The sequence below is a fragment of the Euprymna scolopes genome, chromosome 29 (genome assembly GCF_053919585.1).
Source record: "Euprymna scolopes isolate OS-2025 chromosome 29, ASM5391958v1, whole genome shotgun sequence".
NCBI classification, from domain to species: Eukaryota; Metazoa; Mollusca; class Cephalopoda; order Sepiida; family Sepiolidae; genus Euprymna; species Euprymna scolopes.
Genome location: NC_136510.1, coordinates 59617400 through 59644135, shown reverse-complemented (window position 1 = coordinate 59644135; position 26736 = coordinate 59617400). Strand labels below are relative to the sequence as shown.

General features: G+C 28.1%; 1 protein-coding gene across 1 annotated transcript in view; it reads left to right on the top strand.

Moving 5' to 3' along the window:
• LOC145252327 (uncharacterized) overlaps positions 1-26736 on the top strand; it is a 332123-nt gene that overhangs the window by 288330 nt on the left and 17057 nt on the right. The window contains exon 8 of the mRNA XM_080111736.1: positions 12405-12522. Within this exon, the coding sequence (XP_079967862.1) occupies positions 12405-12522 (118 nt within the window). The remainder of the gene's footprint in view (positions 1-12404; positions 12523-26736) is intronic.

The following is a 26736-nucleotide window of genomic DNA, read 5'->3' as shown; positions in this document are numbered from 1 at the left end:
GATGAAGGCTTTTTAAGCCGAAAATTTGAAATTTGAAATAAATAAATATATGTTTATTTAAAAACACAACTCCGCACGGTATCGTCCTTTCTAACCCTACATTTTAAATCTCATTTACATTTGGTCATTAATGTCATTTGAAATTTTCATAAACGATTAAAAAGAATCGACGATTGGAACGCAAAATAAGGAAACATTTTACGAACATCATATTTAAAAAAACAGTCTATGTCAAGAATGAGTTTTTACATAATAATGTTACTGTTTAGAAAATCATTCTTAACATTGTGTAAAGTCCCTGTTAATTATTCTCTATTATTCCTCTTGCAAGAAATGTTCATGTTTTTTTTTCACAATTATAAAGATTTGGTCGGTTATTAGATGGATGTGCGTTACTGTAAAATGTAATAACATAATAATAATAATAATGATAATAATAATAATAATAATAATAATAATAATAACAATAATAATAACAATAATAATAATAATAACAACAATAATAATAATAACAACAATAATAATAATAATAACAATAATAATAATAATAACAATAATAATAAAAATAATAATAATAATAATAAAATAATAATAATAATAACAATAATAATAACAATAATAATAATAACAATAATAATAATAATAAAAATAATAATAACAATAATAATAATAATAATAATAATAATAATAAAAACAACAACAATAATAATAATAATAATAATAATGGAAGAGGACTAGTTTGTATAGAAGACTGTGTAAATAACACAAAAAAGAATTCGAAAAATACATAATACAAAAAGAAATACCGAATACAAAAAGAAATACCGAATACAAAAAGAAATACCGAATACAAAAAGAAATACCGAATACAAAAATACCGAATACAAAAAGAAATAGCGAATACAAAAAGAAATAGCGAATACAAAAAATAATACCGAATACAAAAAGAAATACCGAATACAAAAAGAAATACCGAATACAAAAAGAAATACCGAATACCAAAAAGAAATACCGAATACAAAAAGAAATACCGAATACAAAAAGAATAATTACTGCAGCAAGAGACATTGAAAAAAAAAAACAAATAGAAAAAGAAGAGATAAGGGATAACACAAAAAAATAAAAATGGGAAGAGAAAAAGTAACCCGGACGATTCATAAGGATGACAAAGGTTGAGACTAACACTTGGGCATGGCTGCAGAAAAGGAAACCTAAACAGAGAAATTGAACCCCTAATAAAATGCAATTAGAACCACATCAAAGCAAAGATCGACAAGACACAAGAAAACAGCAAATGTGACAAAAAGGCGAAACAATAAACCACATAATAAGGGAATGCGGCAAACTATCCCCAAAAAGAATATGAAAATAGTCAAGTGGGGGAAGGTAGTACACTGGAAATTATTTGTTTGTGTTATTCCATCGGTTATTGACACAGCTGCACTCAGGCTGTCCACTTCCTACAGAGGTACAGTCCACTAGACGATTAAAGTTGGGACAAGGGTAGCCTGGTGTTATACAAACAACTGCATCTTGAACACCCAGGCAAATGATACTAGCATAAACCAGCAGTAGTATTTGAAAATGAAAGTCACAAACTCCTATGAGACATGGATATACAAACGGATAAACCCATTCAAGCAAGAAGACCAGATGTCATCCTAGTTAACATGAATGAAAAAGCTTGCCAGATTGTAGATTTTGCCGAAGATTAAGGAGACAGAGAAGCAGAGCAAATACTGGCCAAAGAGTAGGATAGGAACAATCCCTTTAAAACTTAAAAAAAAAGGATGGCAGAGATTGGAATCAGGGGAATGGTTGATAAGATACTACGGATAACGATAATGAAAACGGCTGAAATATTAAGGAGAACCCTTGAATACGGAGACTAACACACATGAGCTACAGGCACAATCTGGACACACAGAAACTGCTACTGAGGTAAACCACAAAGGGACATCACATGGAATCATGAAAACTGAAACTGTATAATTATAAGTTAACACCCCCTCCCTGCACCTCTGCCACCCTCTTTTTGTGTGTGCGGAACCATAAAGTGGTGCCACACGAAATACGTGAGGAGAGTCAAGGAGGATGGAATGACTGAAGAGAGAAAGCACTAGCCAGATCTCTGCTGAATGAGTGCAAAAAGGACTGGGGTCTTATGGAGACTTATTGCCACCCATATTCGAGTGAATACCAATGGTTGCTGTCAACGAGAAATCAATGGTAAACGGATGTTGCGATAATGCAAATTCAACTGCAAAAGTTATCAAAAGAGGTTGAGAGTACTGGAAATCTGAAAACTGCTGAATCCTTCAGCCTCACACCCCGGAATTTTCTTTAGATAGTTACTTTTTCTCCTGTCACCGTTTTTCTGCTTTGAGCAAAAGCACAGATGCCTAATCGTCCAAGTTTGGTCTTTTATCTCTTTTATCTCTCTGAAGTCTTGGGAATTCTTTCCAATAAAACCAACCACGCCTACCGCTCCTTCTTTTTCCTCTCCAAGCCCCCATGTATTGACAGCAAACAGCACAGACCTTCTGTCTTTTAGAGTGCATTAGAAGATAATTCTACTACAGAATCTGAGGAGACTTATTGTTATTCTGACTCCAGAAAACGCCACAAATTGTTCTCAAAGAGATATTTTTCATGATGGCCTATGACTCTGCTGAAACCTTGCTCGAATCTGATTCCGTTAAAACACTTCCAGAAATATCTCAACTGTGCAAAAAGACAGAAGAAGACAGTACAAATGACACTAAAGGAATGATAAATAATGATACGGTTCAAAAGGAGGGGGGATAGCTTATTTAATAATAGTGAGATTTCGAGTGCGGAAATGATGAATTAAATTTGCTGAATAGACTGAAAGAATTAATATGAAGTAGTGAAAAAGGAAAGATTTTTAATAGTAAGAATTTTGACCAGACAAAGTTAAGGAATGTGAGAAGTAAAGTGAACAGGATAATGAATAAGGTGTCACTGGAGAGCATGAAAGATATCAGAGACATTTTGCAGGCAGGAATGGTGAGATAGTATGGGCGAAAGAACCAAAAATGAAACAGAAAAGAAAACATATTGGAGAAGTGAAAGCGACTTAAAAAGATTAACGAAAATTATAGGTCGAATTCAGGCATGGTTAAAAGGACAGTGGAAAATGCAAACAATGAGAAAAAGAAGAACTGGATAGACAATACAAACTGGAAGTCAATGTGTTTAATATTACTATGGAAGAAATAAAGCAGGTAAAAAACTTCCAAGATTAAGTATAATAACAGAATTCAGCAGTTTAACGACAACAAATTATTCAAAACAAACCAGTCAAGGTTTTTAGAAATCTGGAAAGAGGTGAAACCAAAACTTTAAGAAGCTACAAAGTTTTGATCAAGTACATGGTCAAGAGAGATTTCCCACAAGGTTGATGCTGACTGGGTCGCTAGAGTAAGTGAAAGACTTGAAGAACATATTAACAATTCTGTTGAAGATTGGAGCAAACAAATAAGTGGAAAGGACCCGGACCTGATGGAATTCATGGGTACTGGTTGCGATCTTTCACAGGAATCCATGAGAAATTTGCTGTTTCTCTGGATGATTGTGTTAGATTGTGTCAGAATGGCTTGTAGTGGGAAGGTCTATTTTTATAATGAAAGATCCTGCTAAAGGACCAGATGTTGAAAATTATAGATCAATTGATTGCTTTATAAGAAACTGACTGGGATAATCAGCTCAAAAGAATATGACTACCTTGAAGTAAATGGTTCACTATCAGTGGAACAAAAGGGCGAGAGAGAGAGAAAAGGTGTTTAGAAACAAAAGATCAACTATCGATTTTTTTTTTTTACATGGGGATAACCACTTATCAAGGCCCGAAAGCCACTCGAGGATAAGGGGTATTTTGTATACAATAATCAATGGGATAATATTGTAGTAATAGTTGGTATTGGAGATTTGATAAAGTGTCTTACTTAAGGGGGCGATTAATCAGGAATTTGTTTATGTTGAACTTGAAGACGTCCAAGCTGTAGTCAGGTGAGAAACAGGAAAATGGAAGAGAATTCCACAGGCGTGCACTTCTCAGAAAAAAGCTATGTTCATAGAATCTACTTTTTGATTTAGGCACAGATAAAGAGTGAGGAAATTATTGACAGTGGTTTTAGATAGACAGGTGTTTATCATGAAGGATTGGCGAGGGGGGACCAGAGATTGGAGCTCGAACGAGCACTTGCCATGGAAATAACGATAAAACAAAGATAGGCTCGCAACGTCTCTTCTGTGGGAGAGAGGTTGCAGAAGAGAAGAGAGCATCCCCCCACTAAATCACAAAGTATGGCAGGATAGGCTGTTTTTTGAAGCTCCAATCCAGATGTGGCAGCCGTACTCCATCTTTGGACGTACTTGGCTTTTATAGAGATAGAGAATTGGATCAGTAGTGAGATATCTTCTGGAGCGGTAGAAGGATCCTACCATTTTCCCAGCGGCCCGGGCAACAGACTTTATATACGTGTTCCATTTAAGACCAGGAGTAAAGGTCAAACCCAGGAGGTTGTCAAAACATGAAGCCTCCCCAAGACGAGAGCCATCCATTTCAATTGATGTTAGATGAGGAACAGAGCGTCGATGATGTAAAGTTAGGAGCTTGGTTTTAGATACATTAAAAGTGACCAGCCATCTCTTCCCCCACTGAACCACGGGCTCAAGATCAGAGGAGAGGGAATCAGAGAGAACTTTGTCATTTACGGCCTTTGATGTGTTGCCGTAGATGATCGTGTCATCAGCATAGATGTCAACGAATGAATTAAGTATGTGTTTTGGGAGATCATTGATGTAGATCAGGAAGAGAGTTGGGCCCAGGATTGAACCCTGGGAGACTCCAGCATTAATTCTGTGGGCCTCTGATTGCTGCCCATCAACCACTACTCTTATGGACCTATCAGAGAGAAATGATTTAGTTATTGAGAAAACATTTCCAGTTATACCGTAGCTGAAAATCTTGTGAAGTAGGCCCTTATGTCATACCTTATCGAAGGCCTTTGATATGTACAGAGCAATTGCCCTAGAAAGGAAGCCTTTGTCGAGAGATTCACTAATCCTATGGGGTATAAGTGTTAGCACATCAGCTGTAGATCTAGCAGAACCGAAACCATATTGCATGTCACTAAGGGGGTTATTTCTGCTGAGGTGGTTGACTACTTCTTTATTTAATATGGATTCCAGTAACTTACTCATGACACACAGGAGACTCATTGGTCTGTACTAAGAGAGGGATGACTTATCACCTGAGTTCTTAAATACAGGGCATACTGACAAGGTTTTCCAGGGTGTTGGAAAGCACTTCTCCTTAAGGCAATGCTTAAACAGTTTTGTAAGTATGTGAGCAAGTTCTGGTCGAAGCTTTTTCAACATTATAATTGGAATGCCGTCTGGGCCAGTTGCCTTACTGAAATCAAGGTTCTTGGTTAGTTTGGCCACCTCGTGCACAGATATTTGTATGTTGGATAAGGTGTTGTCTTATGTAGGAGGAAATACGGGGAGTTGATGCCCTTGTCGCAGAGGGTAGAGTTAGCTGCAAAGTTCTTGGCGAATAGTTTGGCCTTGTCTGATGCTGATGAGATGACCTCAGGTCCATTGATAATGGTTGGGATGGAACGCACGCATCTGTTCAGGATCCTGTTTGCTATTTGCCAAAACTGGTGGGGACCAAGCTGCTGATCAGCTACTTTGGATTTGACGGACTGAGCATATAGCTCTCTTACTTTTTTTATTACTCTTTTACAGTGGTTGCTGGCAGTCCTGAAAGCAGCTTTAGTCAGCGGCACATTCAGAGGAGAACCATGGCTGGCTGTTAGGTTTTTGTTGGAATTTTTTGGATGGTATGAATCGGTCTATGCCTACAATTAACCATTCGGAAAGGTCTGATACTATAGAGGATACATCCTTTTTAAACATAGAATGCAGAGATAGATCACATATGAATGTATGGAAGCTATCCCAGTCAGCCATAGAGTATCGATATGCAGTACAGTGGAGAGGTACATCTGAAGACTTATTGAATTTCATTTTTATCTTAACTGATACAACTGTGTGATCGGAGGATCCCAGGGGAGATAGAACGGAACATGAACATAGCTCAGGGGAGTTGTGAAAAAAAGGTCTAGAAGGCTTGCATACTGACCAGTAGTACAGGGCACATGGGTGGGCTCGCAAACAATGAGTGAGGTCATAGGCGATGGCAAAATCATGACAGAACCTCCCCTCATCATCGTCCTTGTTTGAGTTGGTCAGCCATTCTACATTATGGACATTGAAGTCACCACAAATATTAATGGTAGCTGAAGGATGAGCAGATAAGATGAGGTCAATTTTTTCAGATATACTCTTAAGGACAGTAACCCCGCTGTTGTGGGGGCGATAGAGAGCAAATATGAATGCGGTGGTGTAAGCAAGTGCAACCCGGAAGCACATATAAGGTAAATTAGGGTCTTCTCTTGAGATATCTCTACCACAGGGGAAGCCATCTTTAATGTAGGCACATATTCCATGCCCATGGTGATCTTGGGGGTCAGATGTAGATGTTAAGTTAGAGTATCCTTTTATTATGAACTCATCTAGGGAAGTGGTCGGCCCTATTCCAGTTTCGCTTAGAAAGAGTATTTCCGGTTTCGTCTCCTGTAATTGGGTTTCAACCTCTGGAAGGTTGGAACCTAGATCTCTGATGTTAGAGAAGGAGATATGGTAGTAGGGGTCTACGATGGAGGATGGGGTTCTAGGTTTATTTGTGTTTTTTTTTTTTTTTTGGAGATTTCATGTTGAGTTTTTGGGGTTTGTGGAACAGGTTGACAGACTTGGTTAGAATAGTACAGAGAGGGAAAGTAAGAGAGATAAAGAGAGGAAATTTTTTTTTTTGTAGCACATGATAAGGTAAAGCCGTAACAATTACCCACTAGTATGGCATCGAGATGCCCCACCAGAAACCACTGCATGGTTCAGAATCCATTCACCAAATGGCAATACAGCAGCCCCAGTACTTTACACCTACTGATAGGACAGCCTCCTTAGTGGTTAACCAAGGTTCGGGTCCCTGACTATCAGGCGGGTAACGTCAGCCCAGATGAAACGTTTACCTTCAGCACCCTTACTAATGACGTGGCCATGAGGATAGACATAGAAATAGAAAAATTTCCGACATCTCGGGCTACTGTTCACAAAGTATTACCGACCTGGAAAGCAGCTTTTTCTTCACCCTTTGTCAGAAAAATCACTCATTGGAAATGAGGACTGATGGACAAAAAAGGAGAAGCAAGAGTTACTGGAGCTGCCGATAACACAACCACAGTGTATTATCTACTCTCTATTAAAAAAAAAAGTACTGTGTACCAAGGATGGCGGAAAATATAATTGAGTTCATAGGGAAAATGTGAGCAGTTGTAAAACTAACCTTTTTTCAGATTAAAAGTATCAGACGTGGTATCTTCCAAGGAGATTCCTTTTCACCACCTCTATTCATGGAGGCACTAAACCATTAACACGTGTATTAAGATAAAGATGATACATTAAGAAGTTTAATAACAGAATTTAGCAGTTAAACGATAAGTTATTAAAAACAAACCAGTCAAGGTTCTTTAGAAATCTGAAAGGAGGTGAAACCAAAACAGTGACTCCTAACCCTCAAGAAGCTACAGTTTTGGTCAAGTCCTAGAGTAAGTGAAAGACTGGAAGGGCATAAACAATAGGATATCCGCATTTTTGTTGAAGATTTGAGAAAACAAATGAAGTTCATGCCGAAGTGGAAATGACCTGGACCTGATTGAATTCATGCGTACTGGTTGCAATCTTTCATAGGAATCCATTAGCGGCTGGCTGTTTCTCTGGATGATTGTGTAAGATTGTGCCAGATACCAGAATGGTTTATCAATAATCAATTCAAAAGTATATGACCATCTTGAACTAAATGGTTCACTACCAGTGGAACAAAAAGACGGGAGGAAAAGATGTTTAGGAACAAAAGACTGTGGCCTGACTCCCGTGCTGAGGTCAAGCAACTGACCTCTGATCTTCTTCGGAAACAGTGGCTCGTGATGTCTAGTTTTCTGGGAGTCTCCACATGGAATTCTAAACGCCTCTCTGTCGAATTATTCTGAAAGCAAGCAGCGAAGCTCGCATACTCCAAAAAGAAGAAAGACAGACAAATCAAGATTGTATTTACTAAAAATTAAATTCACAAAAATATATACACACGTTCAGTTCTTAGAACATTTTAAATTCACAAATCTCTCTTCTTCGTGGATGGTACTCAGGCGGATGGAGAGGGGGTCATGGAGCGTTTTTGGGGAGCTGATTTTTTCTCGAGATTCCGACACAAAATCTGTTTAATTTTGAGCGGCATTTTGGTCACGGGTCGGGGTGGATAATCCACCCAACCAATCAGTGTATCTGAGGATTTCCAGATCTAAATTGCACGTGTGCATTTCAGCCATAGTCTAGAGTTTTGTGAATCTAAGACCAAAATGAAATCAAATTCACACGACCTGGGGGGGGGGGTCAACCTATGTCAATTTTCCTGCCTAGAACTCAGAACACCTGGGCCTGTGTTCTTCAGGCCAGACGAATGTCATTGTCCCTTATTCTAACATTTTCTGTCATTTGTTTTTCAATAAAATATATATCTGCTTTTCAAACAATAAAATATATATCCGACTTTGGCAATAACACAAAATATATATATATCGGTATATTTTAATTCAAGTATTTTTTATATTTGCTGTTATCTGGGATTCAATTAAACAATCTTAGCATATTTACCCGGTCTACCTCAGGTCTCAGTGGGGTCTCAATCTCCCCAATGGGGAGCAAGTCCCCCCTCACGTCAATCATGTCACAGAGCAATTATTGATTGATAAATATTATTTTAAAAACTGCGAAAAACGGAAAAATAAACTTGAATGTAGCTTAGATAGATTACAAGAAAGCCTATAATATGTTACCTCAGGACGTTGAAAATGGTAGGGTGGCTGAAAATATTGAGTTCATATGAGCAGTTGGTAAACCAACCTTTTTTCAGATGGGAAGCTATTAGGGACAGTCAACATTAGACACGGTATCTTTCAAGGAGATTCCTTTTCGCCATTTATCTTCATAATAGCACTCATACCATTGACACATATACTAAGAAAGATTAAGATGGGATACGAACTAGAGAAGAATGGACCAAAGATCAGCCACATGTTATTTATGGACGATCTGAAATTGTTTGGCAAAATAGGAAAGGAAAATAACTTTCTGGTTCACACTGTACAGCCGTGGAGTGAAGACATAAATATGTAATTTGAAATTTCCAAATGTGAAGTAGTTAGTCTTAAACGAGAGAAAAAAAGAGTCATGAAATGCATCATTTTGCCAAATGGTAAAAGATTAGAAGATCCTAATGCAAAAGGCTACAAGTAAATTGAATGCTTTGCAATGAAATAAAAGATGAGAGAGGTGTATATGAGGAGACTCAAATTGCTCCTGAAATTTAGGCTGAATGTTAGTAATCTGTTCTTAGCTATCAATTCATAAATTCGATATAGTTATTCGATACAGTGCAGCTTTTATAGGGTGGACACAGGAAGAAATAAAAAAGCTTGATAGAGACAGAAACTGTTAATCAAGTATAGAGCACTACACCCAAATTCTAATATGTTTAGACTGTATATCACAAGGAAGAGGGCTGATTGCGATTGAAGAATATGTTCAAGTGTTCACCACTACTTGGCTAACAGTTATGAAGTGTTACTCGCAACAGTGGCAAAAGACGAAGAGCTAGATAAAGATTCATTGGGAGATAAGCACAAGTACAAGGAAAGAATCGAAGCAGAAAAGTTGACTGAGTTGGTAAGAATGAAACTTCAGAGTCAGTTTGAGCAAGATATTAAGGCACAAAAATTACAGGACGTATGGAATTTTCTGTCTAAATTTTATCACAGGCACAAATGTAATAAACAAAAACATCTATAGGAAGGACTATTTTGATAAGTGCAGGTTGTATGGTATATCTCTTAAAACAGTATCACACATTGTTAGTGTGTGTTCTATACTTGCTCAATGATAAAGTTTGTACAAATCTGCACTGCAGTTTGTGGCAAAAGATTGAAATCCAAGTGACGGATAAACAGTATCCATATCATGCAGAAGGGTGGATAATGAGGACGTTAAGATTTTCTGGGATTTCATGATTCAGTGTGACCGAGAGATAACTCAGAGAAAATCGGATATTGTAGTTGTGAACAAAAAGACTAACGAATGCCAAATTATTGATGTGGCTTGCCTAAACAATTACCACTTAACAGGCAAAACGAATGAGAAACTATGGAACTATCAGAAACTGAGGGTGGAGATGGTTATATTGTAGATTAAAAAAACTTCTATCATGCCAATCATCATAGGTGCGCTTGGTTCAATTCTTAATGATTTTATGAAACAGCTGAACTTCTTTAAACAGGTCGGTAGAAGAATCTTGCCTTTAGTAACATTTATTTGTTTTTCATCATTTTTTGGTTCTGTTGGTTACAGTAAGAAATTCCCGAATCTCATTCTTTTTTTTTTTTTTTTTTTGTGGGTAGAGGGTCAAAGTTTGAATGTAAATATAATTTCCTTTTTAATTTGAAAAACTTCTAATGGTTTTCCCTTAATGCATTTTATCCAAGATTTTGAGAAATGCATCATGGGATTTTTATCTATATATTTTACACTCAATCCAGAGTGTAGAAGTACCATAAACATTAATTATTTCAGAAGTCGATGACAGACAACGACAGTGCTCAGACGATGCCAACGAAATTGAAAAACCTTGTCCAGAGAATTTTAAATCTTTTAATATAAAGTGTTAACTCCCTGAAACATTTAGCGAATATTTGCAAAAAGGTTTACAAAGGAATGTACAAACAAAATAAATAAATTCTGAAAATCAGGGATAAATCTAGTTGTGAAGTTTATAAGTCATTTTGTAGCTGTAAGTCTTATGTTGTAAATGAACAACTAATAAACAAATAAATTTGTATTTGTTGCATTTTTTATGGTCAAGCAAAAATTAAATGAACCGTTTTGGAATCGTAAATTAGACTAAAACTTTTCTGACACTGATTCCAATGCCCCAAAATGTTGCAATTTTTCTGATTCCAACTAATCGTCCCATCACTAATATATATATATTCTTGCAGCATTTAAAATTTTGATTTAAAATGATATAGTTTCAAATAAGTTTTTTATAATGCCTTTACTTTATATATCATATTTAAGAGCGTTTTTCGCATTATCTAATCGTTTAGATTACAATCGTTTAAATCAATTATGTCTTTATTTCAGAATGTTGAATACAAGATAGAACAAAAGCAAATTTGCACAATTTTCTTATTTCAAATCAAGCTAGGCCGAATAGCTGCTGAAAGAGCTTGCGATATCAACAAAGCATTTGGCCCAGATACCACTACTGATTGTACAGCACAATGGTGATTTAAGAAATTTTATGGTGGCGACTGGAGTCTAGAAGATGATGAGCATTGTGATCAGCCACTGGATGTTGATAACAATCAATTAAGAGCCTTGCTCCTGAATTAGACGTAACGTTTCCGTCGATTTCCCAATTGAAAAACAAAGAACATGATAAATGGGTGCCTCATGAATTTAACAACAACCAAAGCAACGCCGTTATGAATTGTCATCTTCCCTTATTATACACAAGAACAACCCATTTCTCGATCAGGCCATGAAAAGTGGGTTCTTTATGACAACTGGCGATGCTCAGCTCAGTGGTTAGATGCCGACAAAGCTTCACAATGCTTCCCAAAGCCAGAGTTGTATCAATAGAATGTAATGCTGACTGTTTCGTGGTTGGCAATTGGTCTTATTCATTAAAGTTTTTGAATCCAGGTGAAACCATTACGGTGGGAGAAGTACTGTCAACAAATGGACAACAACACTCAGCATTAGTCAACAGAAAAGATCCAATTCTCCTACATACAATGCCCAACCGCATGTTGTTAAACTAACCCTGTAGTAGTTGAATGAAACTCTACCGCATCCGCCATACTCTCCACACCTCTCACCTATTAACTACCACTTTTTCAAGCATCTCAACAATTTTCTGCATGAGAAATGCTTAAAAAACTAAGCGATTTAAAAAACGCCTTGATTAACTTCATCACTACGAGAACGCAAGATTTTTACTGGCATCAAAATACACTTATCTTTTGTTGGCAAAAGTGTGTTGATTCTGATGGTGCTTATTTCGATCAAGAAATTTTTATTTGAGCCGGAATATGTTCATCTGAATTTAAAAGTTAAAAACCGCAAGAATTTTCTTGTTAAACTTTATTTGTGAATACTAAAAAAAACTTCAAAATGTATTTGAGTATTTATTTTCGTAGACTATCTAATACACAATAGATGTCTGATCCAGTATCCATTGTCCACGGTCCGGAGTCAGTGTTTGATCCAAGGAAGAATGAATATTCTGGGAGCCTTAGACAAAGCACATGCCTGTCGGTGAGTATTTATTTAGTTGAAGAGCAATAAAAGCAAAATAGAGAACAATGTTTATTCACACTAATGCCATAAACTATTGCTAGGTTTTTAAAGCTTTATAAAACATATGAATAGTAAAAAGTACATTCAAGTGTAAAACAGGTTTGCAATTTACTCATGAGAAGTTATTTTTATTTCAACCGGTTCGATTACTTTCGATGTGTGTTTAGGATGTTTTCACCCCCCCCCCCCACACACACACATGTGAAAATAAGTGTGAGAGAGTGCAGTTATTATCAGCATTAAAAGCCGAGGATTTCAATTCATGATTGGGGTCAGAATAGGGTGGTTGTTCTATAATTATTAATTGCATTGTCTATATAAGATAAAGTTGTTTTTTCCCCCCTACGCATTTTTTCGTTTTTTACGATCTAAGTAGCAATATTCCTTATTCAAGGTAAAAAAATATTTCATTTAAACAAGAATATTGCTATTTGGAGCGTAAGAAACTATTATTTGGGATCATGTCTAATAGGAAACTGTGGGGAGTTGAGCAGTGAGATGTCTGTTCATATTATATTTAAACTTCTGCAGTCAGGGAAGCAGAAAACAGGGAGGGAATTCCAAAATCTATCTGTTTGAGGGAGGAAACTGTTAGAGTAGAAGGCTTTCCGGCATCTAGAGTAAACAGTAAAGGGGTAGGATTTTTGCTTCCTGTTTGGTTAGTCAGGAGTATGTATGTTGAGGGAGCACTAGTGCTATGAGCTCATTAGAACATATTCCGTATAAGTACTTGTAAAAAAGAGCACAGGAACATGATATTGTGGTAATGATGCAGAGTTTGGAGTTTGCCTGGTAGTGCAGGATCTATTAGATTTGAGACTCTTTTTTGAACCATGGTCTAAGAGTTAAAGACTAGTGATTGATGCATCGGTTGCAACAATATATTTATTAATTCTGGTTTTGTAAAGATATTTATTATTCCTGGTTTTGTAAAGATATTTATTAAATCTGGTATTGTAAAGATATTTATTATTTCTGGTTTCGTAAAGATATTTATTATTTCTGGTTTTGTAAAGATATTTATTATTTCTAGTTTTGTAAAGATATTTATTAATTCTGGTATTGTAAAGATATTTATTAATTCTGGTTTTGTAAAGATATTTATTAATTCTGGTATTGTAAAGATATTTATTAATTCTGGTATTGTAAAGATATTTATTATTTCTGCTTTTGTAAAGATATTTATTATTTCTGATTTTGTAAAGATATTTATTATTTCTGCTTTTGTAAAGATATTTATTAATTCTGGTATTGTAAAGATATTTATTATTTCTGGTTTCGTAAAGATATTTATTATTTCTGGTTTTGTAAAGATATTTATTATTTCTGGTTTCGTAAAGATATTTATTAATTCTGGTTTTGTAAAGATATTTATTAATTCTGGTTTTGTAAAGACATTTATTAATTCTAGTTTTGTAAAGATTATTATTAATTCTGGTTTTGTAAAGATATTTATTATTTCTGGTTTCAGAAAGATATTTATTATTTCTGGTTTCAGAAAGATATTTATTATTTCCAGTATTGTAAAGATATTTATTAATTCTGGTTTTGTAAAGATATTTATTAATTCTGGTAAGTAAAGGTTTAGTAAGATCCGGTATTGTAAAGATATTTATTAATTGTGGTTTTGTAAAGATATTTATTAATTCTGGTTTCGTAAAGATATTTATTATTTCTGGTATTGTAAAGATATTTATTAATTCTGGCATTGTAAAGATATTTATTAATTCTGGTGTTGTAAAGATATTTATCAATTCTGGCATTGTAAAGATATTTATTAATTCTGGTGTTGTAAAGATATTTATTATTTCTGGTATTGTAAAGATATTTATTATTTCTGGTTTTGTAAAGATATTTATTAATTCTGGTATTGTAAAGATATTTATTAATTCTAGCATTGTAAAGATATTTATTATTTCTGGTATTGTAAAGATATTTATTAATTCTGGTATTGTAAAGATATTTATTAATTCTGATTTTGTAAAGATATTTATTATTTCTGGTATTTAAAGATATTTATTAATTCTGGTTTTGTAAAGTTATTTATTATTTCTGTTTTTTGAAAGATATTTATTAATTCTGGGATTGTAAAGATATTTAATATTTGTGATTTTGTAAAGATATTTATTATTTCTGGTATTTAAAGATATTTATTAATTCTGGTTTTGTAAAGATATTTATTATTTCTGCTTTTGTAAAGATATTTATTAATTCTGGTATTGTAAAGATATTTATTAATTCTGGTTTTGTAAAGATATTTATTATTTCTGGTTTTGTAAAGATATTTATTAATTCTGGTATTGTAAAGATATTTATTAATTCTGGTTTTGTAAAGATATTTATTATTTCTGCTTTTGTAAAGATATTTATTAATTCTGGTATTGTAAAGATATTTATTAATTCTGGTTTTGTAAAGATATTTATTATTTCTGGTTTTGTAAAGATATTTATTATTTCTGGTATTGTAAAGATATTTATTAATTCTGGTTTTGTAAAGATATTTAATTATTCTGGTATTGTAAAGATATTTATTAATTCTGGTTTAGTAAAGATATTTATTATTTCTGGTATTGTAAAGATATTTATTAATTCTGGTATTGTAAAGATATTTATTAATTCTGGTGTTGTAAAGATATTTATCAATTCTGGCATTGTAAAGATATTTATTAATTCTGGTGTTGTAAAGATATTTATTATTTCTGGTTTCGTAAAGATATTTATTATTTCTGGTTTCGTAAAGATATTTATTATTTCTGGTTTCGTAAAGATATTTATTATTTCTGGTTTCGTAAAGATATTTATTATTTCTGATTTTGTAAAGATATTTATTATTTCTGGTTTTGTAAAGATATTTATTAATTCTGGTTTTGTAAAGATATTTATTAATTCTGGTTTTGTAAAGATATTTATTAATTCTGGTTTTGTAAAGATATTTATTATTTCTGCTTTTGTAAAGATATTTATTATTTCTGGTTTCGTAAAGATATTTATTAATTCTGGTTTTGTAAAGACATTTATTAATTCTAGTTTTGTAAAGATATTTATTAATTCTGGTATTGAAAAGATTATTATTAATTCTGGTTTTGTAAAGATATTTATTATTTCTGGTTTCAGAAAAATATTTATTATTTCCAGTATTGTAAAGATATTTATTAATTCTGGTTTTGTAAAGATATTTATTAATTCTGGTTTAGTAAAGATATTTATTAATTCTGGTATTGTAAAGATATTTATTATTTCTGGTATTGTAAAGATATTTATTATTTCTGCTTTTGTAAAGATATTTATAAATTCTGGTATTGTAAAGATATTTATTAATTCTGATTTTGTAAACATATTTATTATTTCTGGTTTTGTAAAGATATTTATTATTTCTGGTATTGTAAAGATATTTATTAATTCTGGTTTTGTAAAGATATTTATTATTTCTGGTTTTGTAAAGATATTTATTAATTCTGGTATTGTAAAGATATTTATTAATTCTGGTTTTGTAAAGATATTTATTATTTCTGCTTTTGTAAAGATATTTATTAATTCTGGTATTGTAAAGATATTTATTAATTCTGGTTTTGTAAAGATATTTATTATTTCTGGTTTTGTAAAGATATTTATTATTTCTGGTATTGTAAAGATATTTATTAATTCTGGTTTTGTAAAGATATTTAATTATTCTGGTATTGTAAAGATATTTATTAATTCTGGTTTAGTAAAGATATTTATTATTTCTGGTTTCGTAAAGATATTTATTATTTCTGGTTTAGTAAAGATATTTATTATTTCTGGTTTCGTAAAGATATTTATTATTTCTGGTTTCGTAAAGATATTTATTATTTCTGATTTTGTAAAGATATTTATTATTTCTGGTTTTGTAAAGATATTTATTAATTCTGGTTTTGTAAAGATATTTATTAATTCTGGTTTTGTAAAGATATTTATTAATTCTGGTTTTGTAAAGATATTTATTATTTCTGCTTTTGTAAAGATATTTATTATTTCTGGTTTCGTAAAGATATTTATTAATTCTGGTTTTGTAAAGACATTTATTAATTCTAGTTTTGTAAAGATATTTATTAATTCTGGTATTGAAAAGATTATTATTAATTCTGGTTTTGTAAAGATATTTATTATTTCTGGTTTCAGAAAAATATTTATTATTTCCAGTATTGTAAAGATATTTATTAATTCTGGTTTTGTAAAGATATTTATTAATTCTGGTTTAGTAAAGATATTTATTAATTCTGGTATTGTAAAGATATTTATTATTTCTGGTATTGTAAAGATATTTATTATTTCTGCTTTTGTAAAGATATTTATTAATTCTGGTATTGTAAAGATATTTATTAATTCTGATTTTGTAAAGATATTTATTATTTCTGGTTTTGTAAAGATATTTATTATTTCTGGTATTGTAAAGATATTTATTAATTCTGGTTTTGTAAAGATATTTATTAATTCTGGTTTTGTAAAGATATTTATTAATTCTGGTTTAGTAAAGATATTTATTATTTCTGGTATTGTAAAGATATTTATTAATTCTGGTATTGTAAAGATATTTATTAATTCTGGTGTTGTAAAGATATTTATCAATTCTGGCATTGTAAATATATTTATTAATTCTGGTGTTGTAAAGATATTTATTATTTCTGGTTTTGTAAAGATATTTATTATTTCTGGTTTTGTAAAGATATTTATTAATTCTGGTATTGTAAAGATATTTATTATTTCTGGTATTGTAAAGATATTTATTATTTCTGGTATTGTAAAGATATTTATTAATTCTGGTTTTGTAAAGATATTTATTAATTCTGGTTTTGTAAAGATATTTATTAATTCTGGTTTTGTAAAGATATTTATTATTTCTGGTTTTGTAAAGATGTTTATTATTTCTGGTATTGTAAAGATATTTATTAATTGTGGTTTTCTAAAGATATTTATTATTTCTGGTTTTGTAAAGATACTTATTAATTCTGGTTTTGTAAAGATATTTATTAATTCTGGTTTTGTAAAGATATTTATTAATTCTGGTTTTGTAAAGATATTTATTAATTCTGGTATTGTAAAGATATTTATTAATTCTGGTGTTGTAAAGATATTTATCAATTCTGACATTGTAAAGATATTTATTAATTCTGGTGTTGTAAAGATATTTATTATTTCTGGTATTGTAACGATATTTATTAATTCTGGTTTTTTAAAGATATTTATTATTTCTGGTTTTGTTAAGATATTTATTATTTCTGGTTTTGTAAAGATATTTATTAATTCTGGTATTGTAAAGATATTTATTAATTCTGGTATTGTAAAGATATTTATTATTTCTGGTTTTGTAAAGATATTTATTAATTCTGGTATTGTAAAGATATTTATTAATTCTGGTTTTGTAAAGATATTTATTATTTCTGCTTTTGTAAAGATATTTATTAATTCTGGTATTGTAAAGATATTTATTAATTCTGGTTTTGTAAAGATATTTATTATTTCTGGTTTTGTAAAGATATTTATTATTTCTGGTATTGTAAAGATATTTATTAATTCTGGTTTTGTAAAGATATTTAATTATTCTGGTATTGTAAAGATATTTATTAATTCTGGTTTAGTAAAGATATTTATTATTTCTGGTATTGTAAAGATATTTATTAATTCTGGTATTGTAAAGATATTTATTAATTCTGGTGTTGTAAAGATATTTATCAATTCTGGCATTGTAAAGATATTTATTAATTCTGGTGTTGTAAAGATATTTATTATTTCTGGTTTTGTAAAGATATTTATTATTTCTGGTATTGTAAAGATATTTATTAATTCTGGTTTTGTAAAGATATTTATTAATTCTGGTTTTGTAAAGATATTTATTATTTCTGGTATTGTAAAGATATTTATTATTTCTGCTTTTGTAAAGATATTTATTAATTCTGGTATTGTAAAGATATTTATTAATTCTGGTTTTGTAAAGATATTTATTAATTCTGGTATTGTAAAGATATTTATTATTTCTGCTTTTCTAAAGATATTTATTATTTCTGCTTTTGTAAAGATATTTATTAATTCTGGTATTGTAAAGATATTTATTAATTCTGGTATTGTAAAGATATTTATTAATTCTGCTTTTGTAAAGATATTTATTCATTCTGGTATTGTAAAGATATTTATTATTTCTGGTTTTGTGAAGATATTTATTAATTCCAGTATTGTAAAGATATTTATTATTTCTGGTATTGTAAAGATATTTATTATTTCTGCTTTTGTAAAGATATTTATTAATTCTGGTTTTGTAAAGATATTTATTAATTCTGGTTTTGTAAAGATATTTATTAATTCTGGTTTTGTAAAGATACTTATTAATTCTGGTTTTGTAAAGATACTTATTAATTCTGGTTTTGTAAAGATATTTATTATTTCTGGTATTGTAAAGATATTTATTAATTCTGGTATTGTAAAGATATTTATTAATTCTGGTGTTGTAAAGATATTTATCAATTCTGACATTGTAAAGATATTTATTAATTCTGGTGTTGTAAAGATATTTATTATTTCTGGTATTGTAACGATATTTATTAATTCTGGTTTTTTAAAGATATTTATTATTTCTGGTATTGTAAAGATATTTATTAATTCTGGTATTGTAAAGATATTTACTATTTCCGGTATTGTAAATATATTTATTAATTCTGGTATTGTAAAGATATATATTATTTCTGGTTTTGTAAAGATATTTATTATTTCTGGTTTCGTAAAGATATTTATTATTTCTGGTATTGTGAAGATATTTATTAATACTGGTTTTGTAAAGATATTTATTATTTCTGGTTTTGTAAAGACATTTATTATTTCCGGTATTGTAACGATATTTATTAATTCTGGTATTGTAAAGATATTTATTAATTCTGGTTTTGTAAAGATATTTAGTATTTCTGGTTTAGTAAAGATATTTATTATTTCTTGTATTGTAAAGATATTTATTAATTCTGGTATTGTAAAGATATTTAATATTTCCGGTATTGTAACGATATTTATTAATTCTGGTATTGTAAAGATATTTATTATTTCTGGTTTTGTAAAGATATTAAATATTTGTGATTTTGTAAAGATATTTATTATTTCTGGTATTGTAAAGATATTTATTAATTCTGGTATTGTAAAGATATTTATTAATTCTGGTGTTGTAAAGATATTTATCAATTCTGACATTGTAAAGATATTTATTAATTCTGGTGTTGTAAAGATATTTATTATTTCTGGTATTGTAAAGATATTTATTATTTCTGGTTTTTTAAAGATATTTATTATTTCTGGTATTGTAAAGATATTTATTAATTCTGGTATTGTAAAGATATTTATTATTTCTGCTTTTGTAAAGATATTTATTAATTCTGGTTTTGTAAAGATATTTATTAATTCTGGTTTTGTAAAGATATTTATTATTTCTGGTTTTGTAAAGATGTTTATTATTTCTGGTATTGTAAAGATATTTATTAATTCTGGTTTTTTAAAGATATTTATTAATTCTGGTTTTGTAAAGATACTTATTAATTCTGGTTTTGTAAAGATACTTATTAATTCTGGTTTTGTAAAGATATTTATTATTTCTGGTATTGTAAAGATATTTATTAATTCTGGTATTGTAAAGATATTTATTAATTCTGGTGTTGTAAAGATATTAATCAATTCTGACATTGTAAAGATATTTATTAATTCTGGTGTTGTAAAGATATTTATTATTTCTGGTATTGTAACGATATTTATTAATTCTGGTTTTTTAAAGATATTTATTATTTCTGGTATTGTAAAGATATTTATTAATTCTGGTATTGTAAAGATATTTATTATTTCCGGTATTTTAACGATATTTATTAATTCTGGTATTGTAAAGATATTTATTATTTCTGGTTTTGTAAAGATATTTATTATTTCTGGTATTGTGAAGATATTTATTAATTCTGGTTTTGTAAAGATATTTATTAATACTGGTTTTGTAAAGATATTTATTATTTCTGGTTTTGTAAAGACATTTATTATTTCCGGTATTGTAACGATATTTATTAATTCTGGTATTGTAAAGATATTTATTAATTCTGCTTTTGTAAAGATATTTAGTATTTCTGGTTTAGTAAAGATATTTATTATTTCTTGTATTGTAAAGATATTTATTAATTCTGGTATTGTAAAGATATTTATTATTTCCGGTATTGTAACGATATTTATTAATTCTGGTATTGTAAAGATATTTATTATTTCTGGTTTTGTAAAGATATTAAATATTTGTGATTTTGTAAAGATATTTATTATTTCTGGTATTGTAAAGATATTTATTAATTCTGGTATTGTAAAGATATTTATTAATTCTGGTGTTGTAAAGATATTTATCAATTCTGACATTGTAAAGATATTTATTAATTCTGGTGTTGTAAAGATATTTATTATTTCTGGTATTGTAAAGATATTTATTATTTCTGGTTTTTTAAAGATATTTATTATTTCTGGTATTGTAAAGATATTTATTAATTCTGGTATTGTAAAGATATTTATTATTTCCGGTATTGTAAAGATATTTATTAATTCTGGTTTTGTAAAGATATTTATTAATTCTGGTTTTGTAAAGATATTTATTAATTCTGGTATTGTAAAGATATTTATTATTTCTGGTTTTGTAAAGATATTTATTATTTCTGGTATTGTGAAGATATTTATTATTTCTGGTATTGTGAAGATATTTATTAATTCTGGTTTTGTAAAGATATTTATTAATACTGGTTTTGTAAAGATATTTATTATTTCTGGTTTTGTAAAGACATTTATCATTTCCGGTATTGTAACGATATTTATTAATTCTGGTATTGTAAAGATATTTATTTATTCTGGTTTAGTAAAGATATTTAGTATTTCTGGTTTAGTAAAGATATTTATTATTTCTTGTATTGTAAAGATATTTATTAATTCTGGTATTGTAAAGATATTTATTAATTCTGGTGTTGTAAAGATATTTATCAATTCTGGCATTGTAAAGATATTTTTTAATTCTGGTGTTGTAAAGATATTTATTAATTCTGGTATTGTAAAGATATTTATTATTTCTGGTATTGTAAAGATATTTATTAATTCTGGTATTGTAAAGATATTTATTATTTCTGGTATTGTAAAGATATTTATTATTTCTGCTTTCGTAAAGATATTTATTAATTCTGGTTTTGTAAAGATATTTATTAATTCTGGTTTTGTAAAGATATTTATTAATTCTGGTTTTGTAAAGATGTTTATTATTTCTGGTATTGTAAAGATATTTATTAATTCTGGTTTTGTAAAGATATTTATTAATTCTGGTTTTGTAAAGATATTTATTAATTCTGGTGTTGTAAAGATATTTATCAATTCTGACATTGTAAAGATATTTATTAATTCTGGTGTTGTAAAGATATTTATTATTTCTGGTATTGTAACGATATTTATTAATTCTGGTTTTTTAAAGATATTTATTATTTCTGGTATTGTAAAGATATTTATTAATTCTGGTATTGTAAAGATATTTATTATTTCCGGTATTGTAACGATATTTATTAATTCTGGTATTGTAAAGATATTTATTATTTCTGGTTTTGTAAAGATATTTATTATTTCCGGTTTTGTAAAGATATTTATTATTTCTGGTATTGTGAAGATATTTATTAATTCTGGTTTTGTAAAGATATTTATTAATACTGGTTTTGTAAAGATATTTATTATTTCTGGTTTTGTAAAGACATTTATCATTTCCGGTATTGTAACGAAATTTATTAATTCTGGTATTGTAAAGATATTTATTAATTCTGGTTTAGTAAAGATATTTAGTATTTCTGGTTTAGTAAAGATATTTATTATTTCTTGTATTGTAAAGATATTTATTAATTCTGGTATTGTAAAGATATTTATTAATTCTGGTGTTGTAAAGATATTTATCAATTCTGGCATTGTAAAGATATTTTTTAATTCTGGTGTTGTAAAGATATTTATTAATTCTGGTATTGTAAAGATATTTATTATTTCTGGTATTGTAAAGATATTTATTATTTCTGGTTTTGTAAAGATATTTATTAATTCTGGTTTTGTAAAGATATTTATTATTTCTGGTTTTGTAAAGATGTTTATTATTTCTGGTATTGTAAAGATATTTATTAATTCTGGTTTTGTAAAGATATTTATTAATTCTGGTTTTGTAAAGATACTTATTAATTCTGGTTTTGTAAAGATATTTATTAATTCTGGTTTAGTAAAGATATTTATTATTTCTGGTATTGTAAAGATATTTATTAATTCTGGTATTGTAAAGATATTTATTAATTCTGGTGTTGTAAAGATATTTATCAATTCTGGCATTGTAAAGATATTTATTAATTCTGGTGTTGTAAAGATATTTATTATTTCTGGTTTTGTAAAGATATTTATTATTTCTGGTTTTGTAAAGATATTTATTAATTCTGGTATTGTAAAGATATTTATTATTTCTGGTATTGTAAAGATATTTATTATTTCTGGTATTGTAAAGATATTTATTAATTCTGGTTTTGTAAAGATATTTATTAATTCTGGTTTTGTAAAGATATTTATTAATTCTGGTTTTGTAAAGATATTTATTATTTCTGGTTTTGTAAAGATGTTTATTATTTCTGGTATTGTAAAGATATTTATTAATTGTTGTTTTCTAAAGATATTTATTAATTCTGGTTTTGTAAAGATACTTATTAATTCTGGTTTTGTAAAGATATTTATTAATTCTGGTTTTGTAAAGATATTTATTAATTCTGGTTTTGTAAAGATATTTATTAATTCTGGTATTGTAAAGATATTTATTAATTCTGGTGTTGTAAAGATATTTATCAATTCTGACATTGTAAAGATATTTATTAATTCTGGTGTTGTAAAGATATTTATTATTTCTGGTATTGTAACGATATTTATTAATTCTGGTTTTTTAAAGATATTTATTATTTCTGGTTTTGTTAAGATATTTATTATTTCTGGTTTTGTAAAGATATTTATTAATTCTGGTATTGTAAAGATATTTATTAATTCTGGTATTGTAAAGATATTTATTATTTCTGGTTTTGTAAAGATATTTATTAATTCTGGTATTGTAAAGATATTTATTAATTCTGGTTTTGTAAAGATATTTATTATTTCTGCTTTTGTAAAGATATTTATTAATTCTGGTATTGTAAAGATATTTATTAATTCTGGTTTTGTAAAGATATTTATTATTTCTGGTTTTGTAAAGATATTTATTATTTCTGGTATTGTAAAGATATTTATTAATTCTGGTTTTGTAAAGATATTTAATTATTCTGGTATTGTAAAGATATTTATTAATTCTGGTTTAGTAAAGATATTTATTATTTCTGGTATTGTAAAGATATTTATTAATTCTGGTATTGTAAAGATATTTATTATTTCTGGTGTTGTAAAGATATTTATCAATTCTGGCATTGTAAAGATATTTATTAATTCTGGTGTTGTAAAGATATTTATTATTTCTGGTTTTGTAAAGATATTTATTATTTCTGGTATTGTAAAGATATTTATTAATTCTGGTTTTGTAAAGATATTTATTAATTCTGGTTTTGTAAAGATATTTATTATTTCTGGTATTGTAAAGATATTTATTATTTCTGCTTTTGTAAAGATATTTATTAATTCTGGTATTGTAAAGATATTTATTAATTCTGGTTTTGTAAAGATATTTATTAATTCTGGTATTGTAAAGATATTTATTATTTCTGCTTTTCTAAAGATATTTATTATTTCTGCTTTTGTAAAGATATTTATTAATTCTGGTATTGTAAAGATATTTATTAATTTTTGTTTTGTAAAGATATTTATTAATTCTGGTTTTGTAAAGATACTTATTAATTCTGGTATTGTAAAGATACTTATTAATTCTGGTTTTGTAAAGATATTTATTATTTCTGGTATTGTAAAGATATTTATTAATTCTGGTATTGTAAAGATATTTATTAATTCCTGTGTTGTAAAGATATTTATCAATTCTGACATTGTAAAGATATTTATTAATTCTGGTGTTGTAAAGATATTTATTATTTCTGGTATTGTAACGATATTTATTAATTCTGGTTTTTTAAAGATATTTATTGTTTCTGGTATTGTAAAGATATTTATTAATTCTGGTATTGTAAAGATATTTATTATTTCCGGTATTGTAACGATATTTATTAATTCTGGTATTGTAAAGATATTTATTATTTCTGGTTTTGTAAAGATATTTATTATTTCTGGTTTCGTAAAGATATTTATTATTTCTGGTATTGTGAAGATATTTATTAATTCTGGTTTTGTAAAGATATTTATTAATACTGGTTTTGTAAAGATATTTATTAATTCTGGTATTGTAAAGATATTTATTATTTCCGGTATTGTAACGATATTTATTAATTCTGGTATTGTAAAGATATTTATTATTTCTGGTTTTGTAAAGATATTTATTATTTCTGGTTTCGTAAAGATATTTATTATTTCTGGTATTGTGAAGATATTTATTAATTCTGGTTTTGTAAAGATATTTATTAATACTGGTTTTGTAAAGATATTTATTATTTCTGGTTTTGTAAAGACATTTATTATTTCCGGTATTGTAACGATATTTATTAATTCTGGTATTGTAAAGATATTTATTAATTCTGGTTTTGTAAAGATATTTAGTATTTCTGGTTTAGTAAAGATATTTATTATTTCTTGTATTGTAAAGATATTTATTAATTCTGGTATTGTAAAGATATTTATTATTTCCGGTATTGTAACGATATTTATTAATTCTGGTATTGTAAAGATATTTATTATTTCTGGTTTTGTAAAGATATTAAATATTTGTGATTTTGTAAAGATATTTATTATTTCTGGTATTGTAAAGATATTTATTAATTCTGGTATTGTAAAGATATTTATTAATTCTGGTGTTGTAAAGATATTTATCAATTCTGACATTGTAAAGATATTTATTAATTCTGGTGTTGTAAAGATATTTATTATTTCTGGTATTGTAAAGATATTTATTATTTCTGTTTTTTTAAAGATATTTATTATTTCTGGTATTGTAAAGATATTTATTAATTCTGGTATTGTAAAGATATTTATTATTTCTGCTTTTGTAAAGATATTTATTAATTCTGGTTTTGTAAAGATATTTATTAATTCTGGTTTTGTAAAGATATTTATTATTTCTGGTTTTGTAAAGATGTTTATTATTTCTGGTATTGTAAAGATATTTATTAATTCTGGTTTTGTAAAGATATTTATTAATTCTGGTTTTGTAAAGATACTTATTAATTCTGGTTTTGTAAAGATACTTATTAATTCTGGTTTTGTAAAGATATTTATTATTTCTGGTATTGTAAAGATATTTATTAATTCTGGTATTGTAAAGATATTTATTAATTCTGGTATTGTAAAGATATTTATTAATTCTGGTGTTGTAAAGATATTTATCAATTCTGACATTGTAAAGATATTTATTAATTCTGGTGTTGTAAAGATATTTATTATTTCTGGTATTGTAACGATATTTATTAATTCTGGTTTTTTAAAGATATTTATTATTTCTGGTATTGTAAAGATATTTATTAATTCTGGTATTGTAAAGATATTTATTATTTCCGGTATTTTAACGATATTTATTAATTCTGGTATTGTAAAGATATTTATTATTTCTGGTTTTGTAAAGATATTTATTATTTCTGGTATTGTGAAGATATTTATTAATTCTGGTTTTGTAAAGATATTTATTAATACTGGTTTTGTAAAGATATTTATTATTTCTGGTTTTGTAAAGACATTTATTATTTCCGGTATTGTAACGATATTTATTAATTCTGGTATTGTAAAGATATTTATTAATTCTGCTTTTGTAAAGATATTTAGTATTTCTGGTTTAGTAAAGATATTTATTATTTCTTGTATTGTAAAGATATTTATTAATTCTGGTATTGTAAAGATATTTATTATTTCCGGTATTGTAACGATATTTATTAATTCTGGTATTGTAAAGATATTTATTATTTCTGGTTTTGTAAAGATATTAAATATTTGTGATTTTGTAAAGATATTTATTATTTCTGGTATTGTAAAGATATTTATTAATTCTGGTATTGTAAAGATATTTATTAATTCTGGTGTTATAAAGATATTTATCAA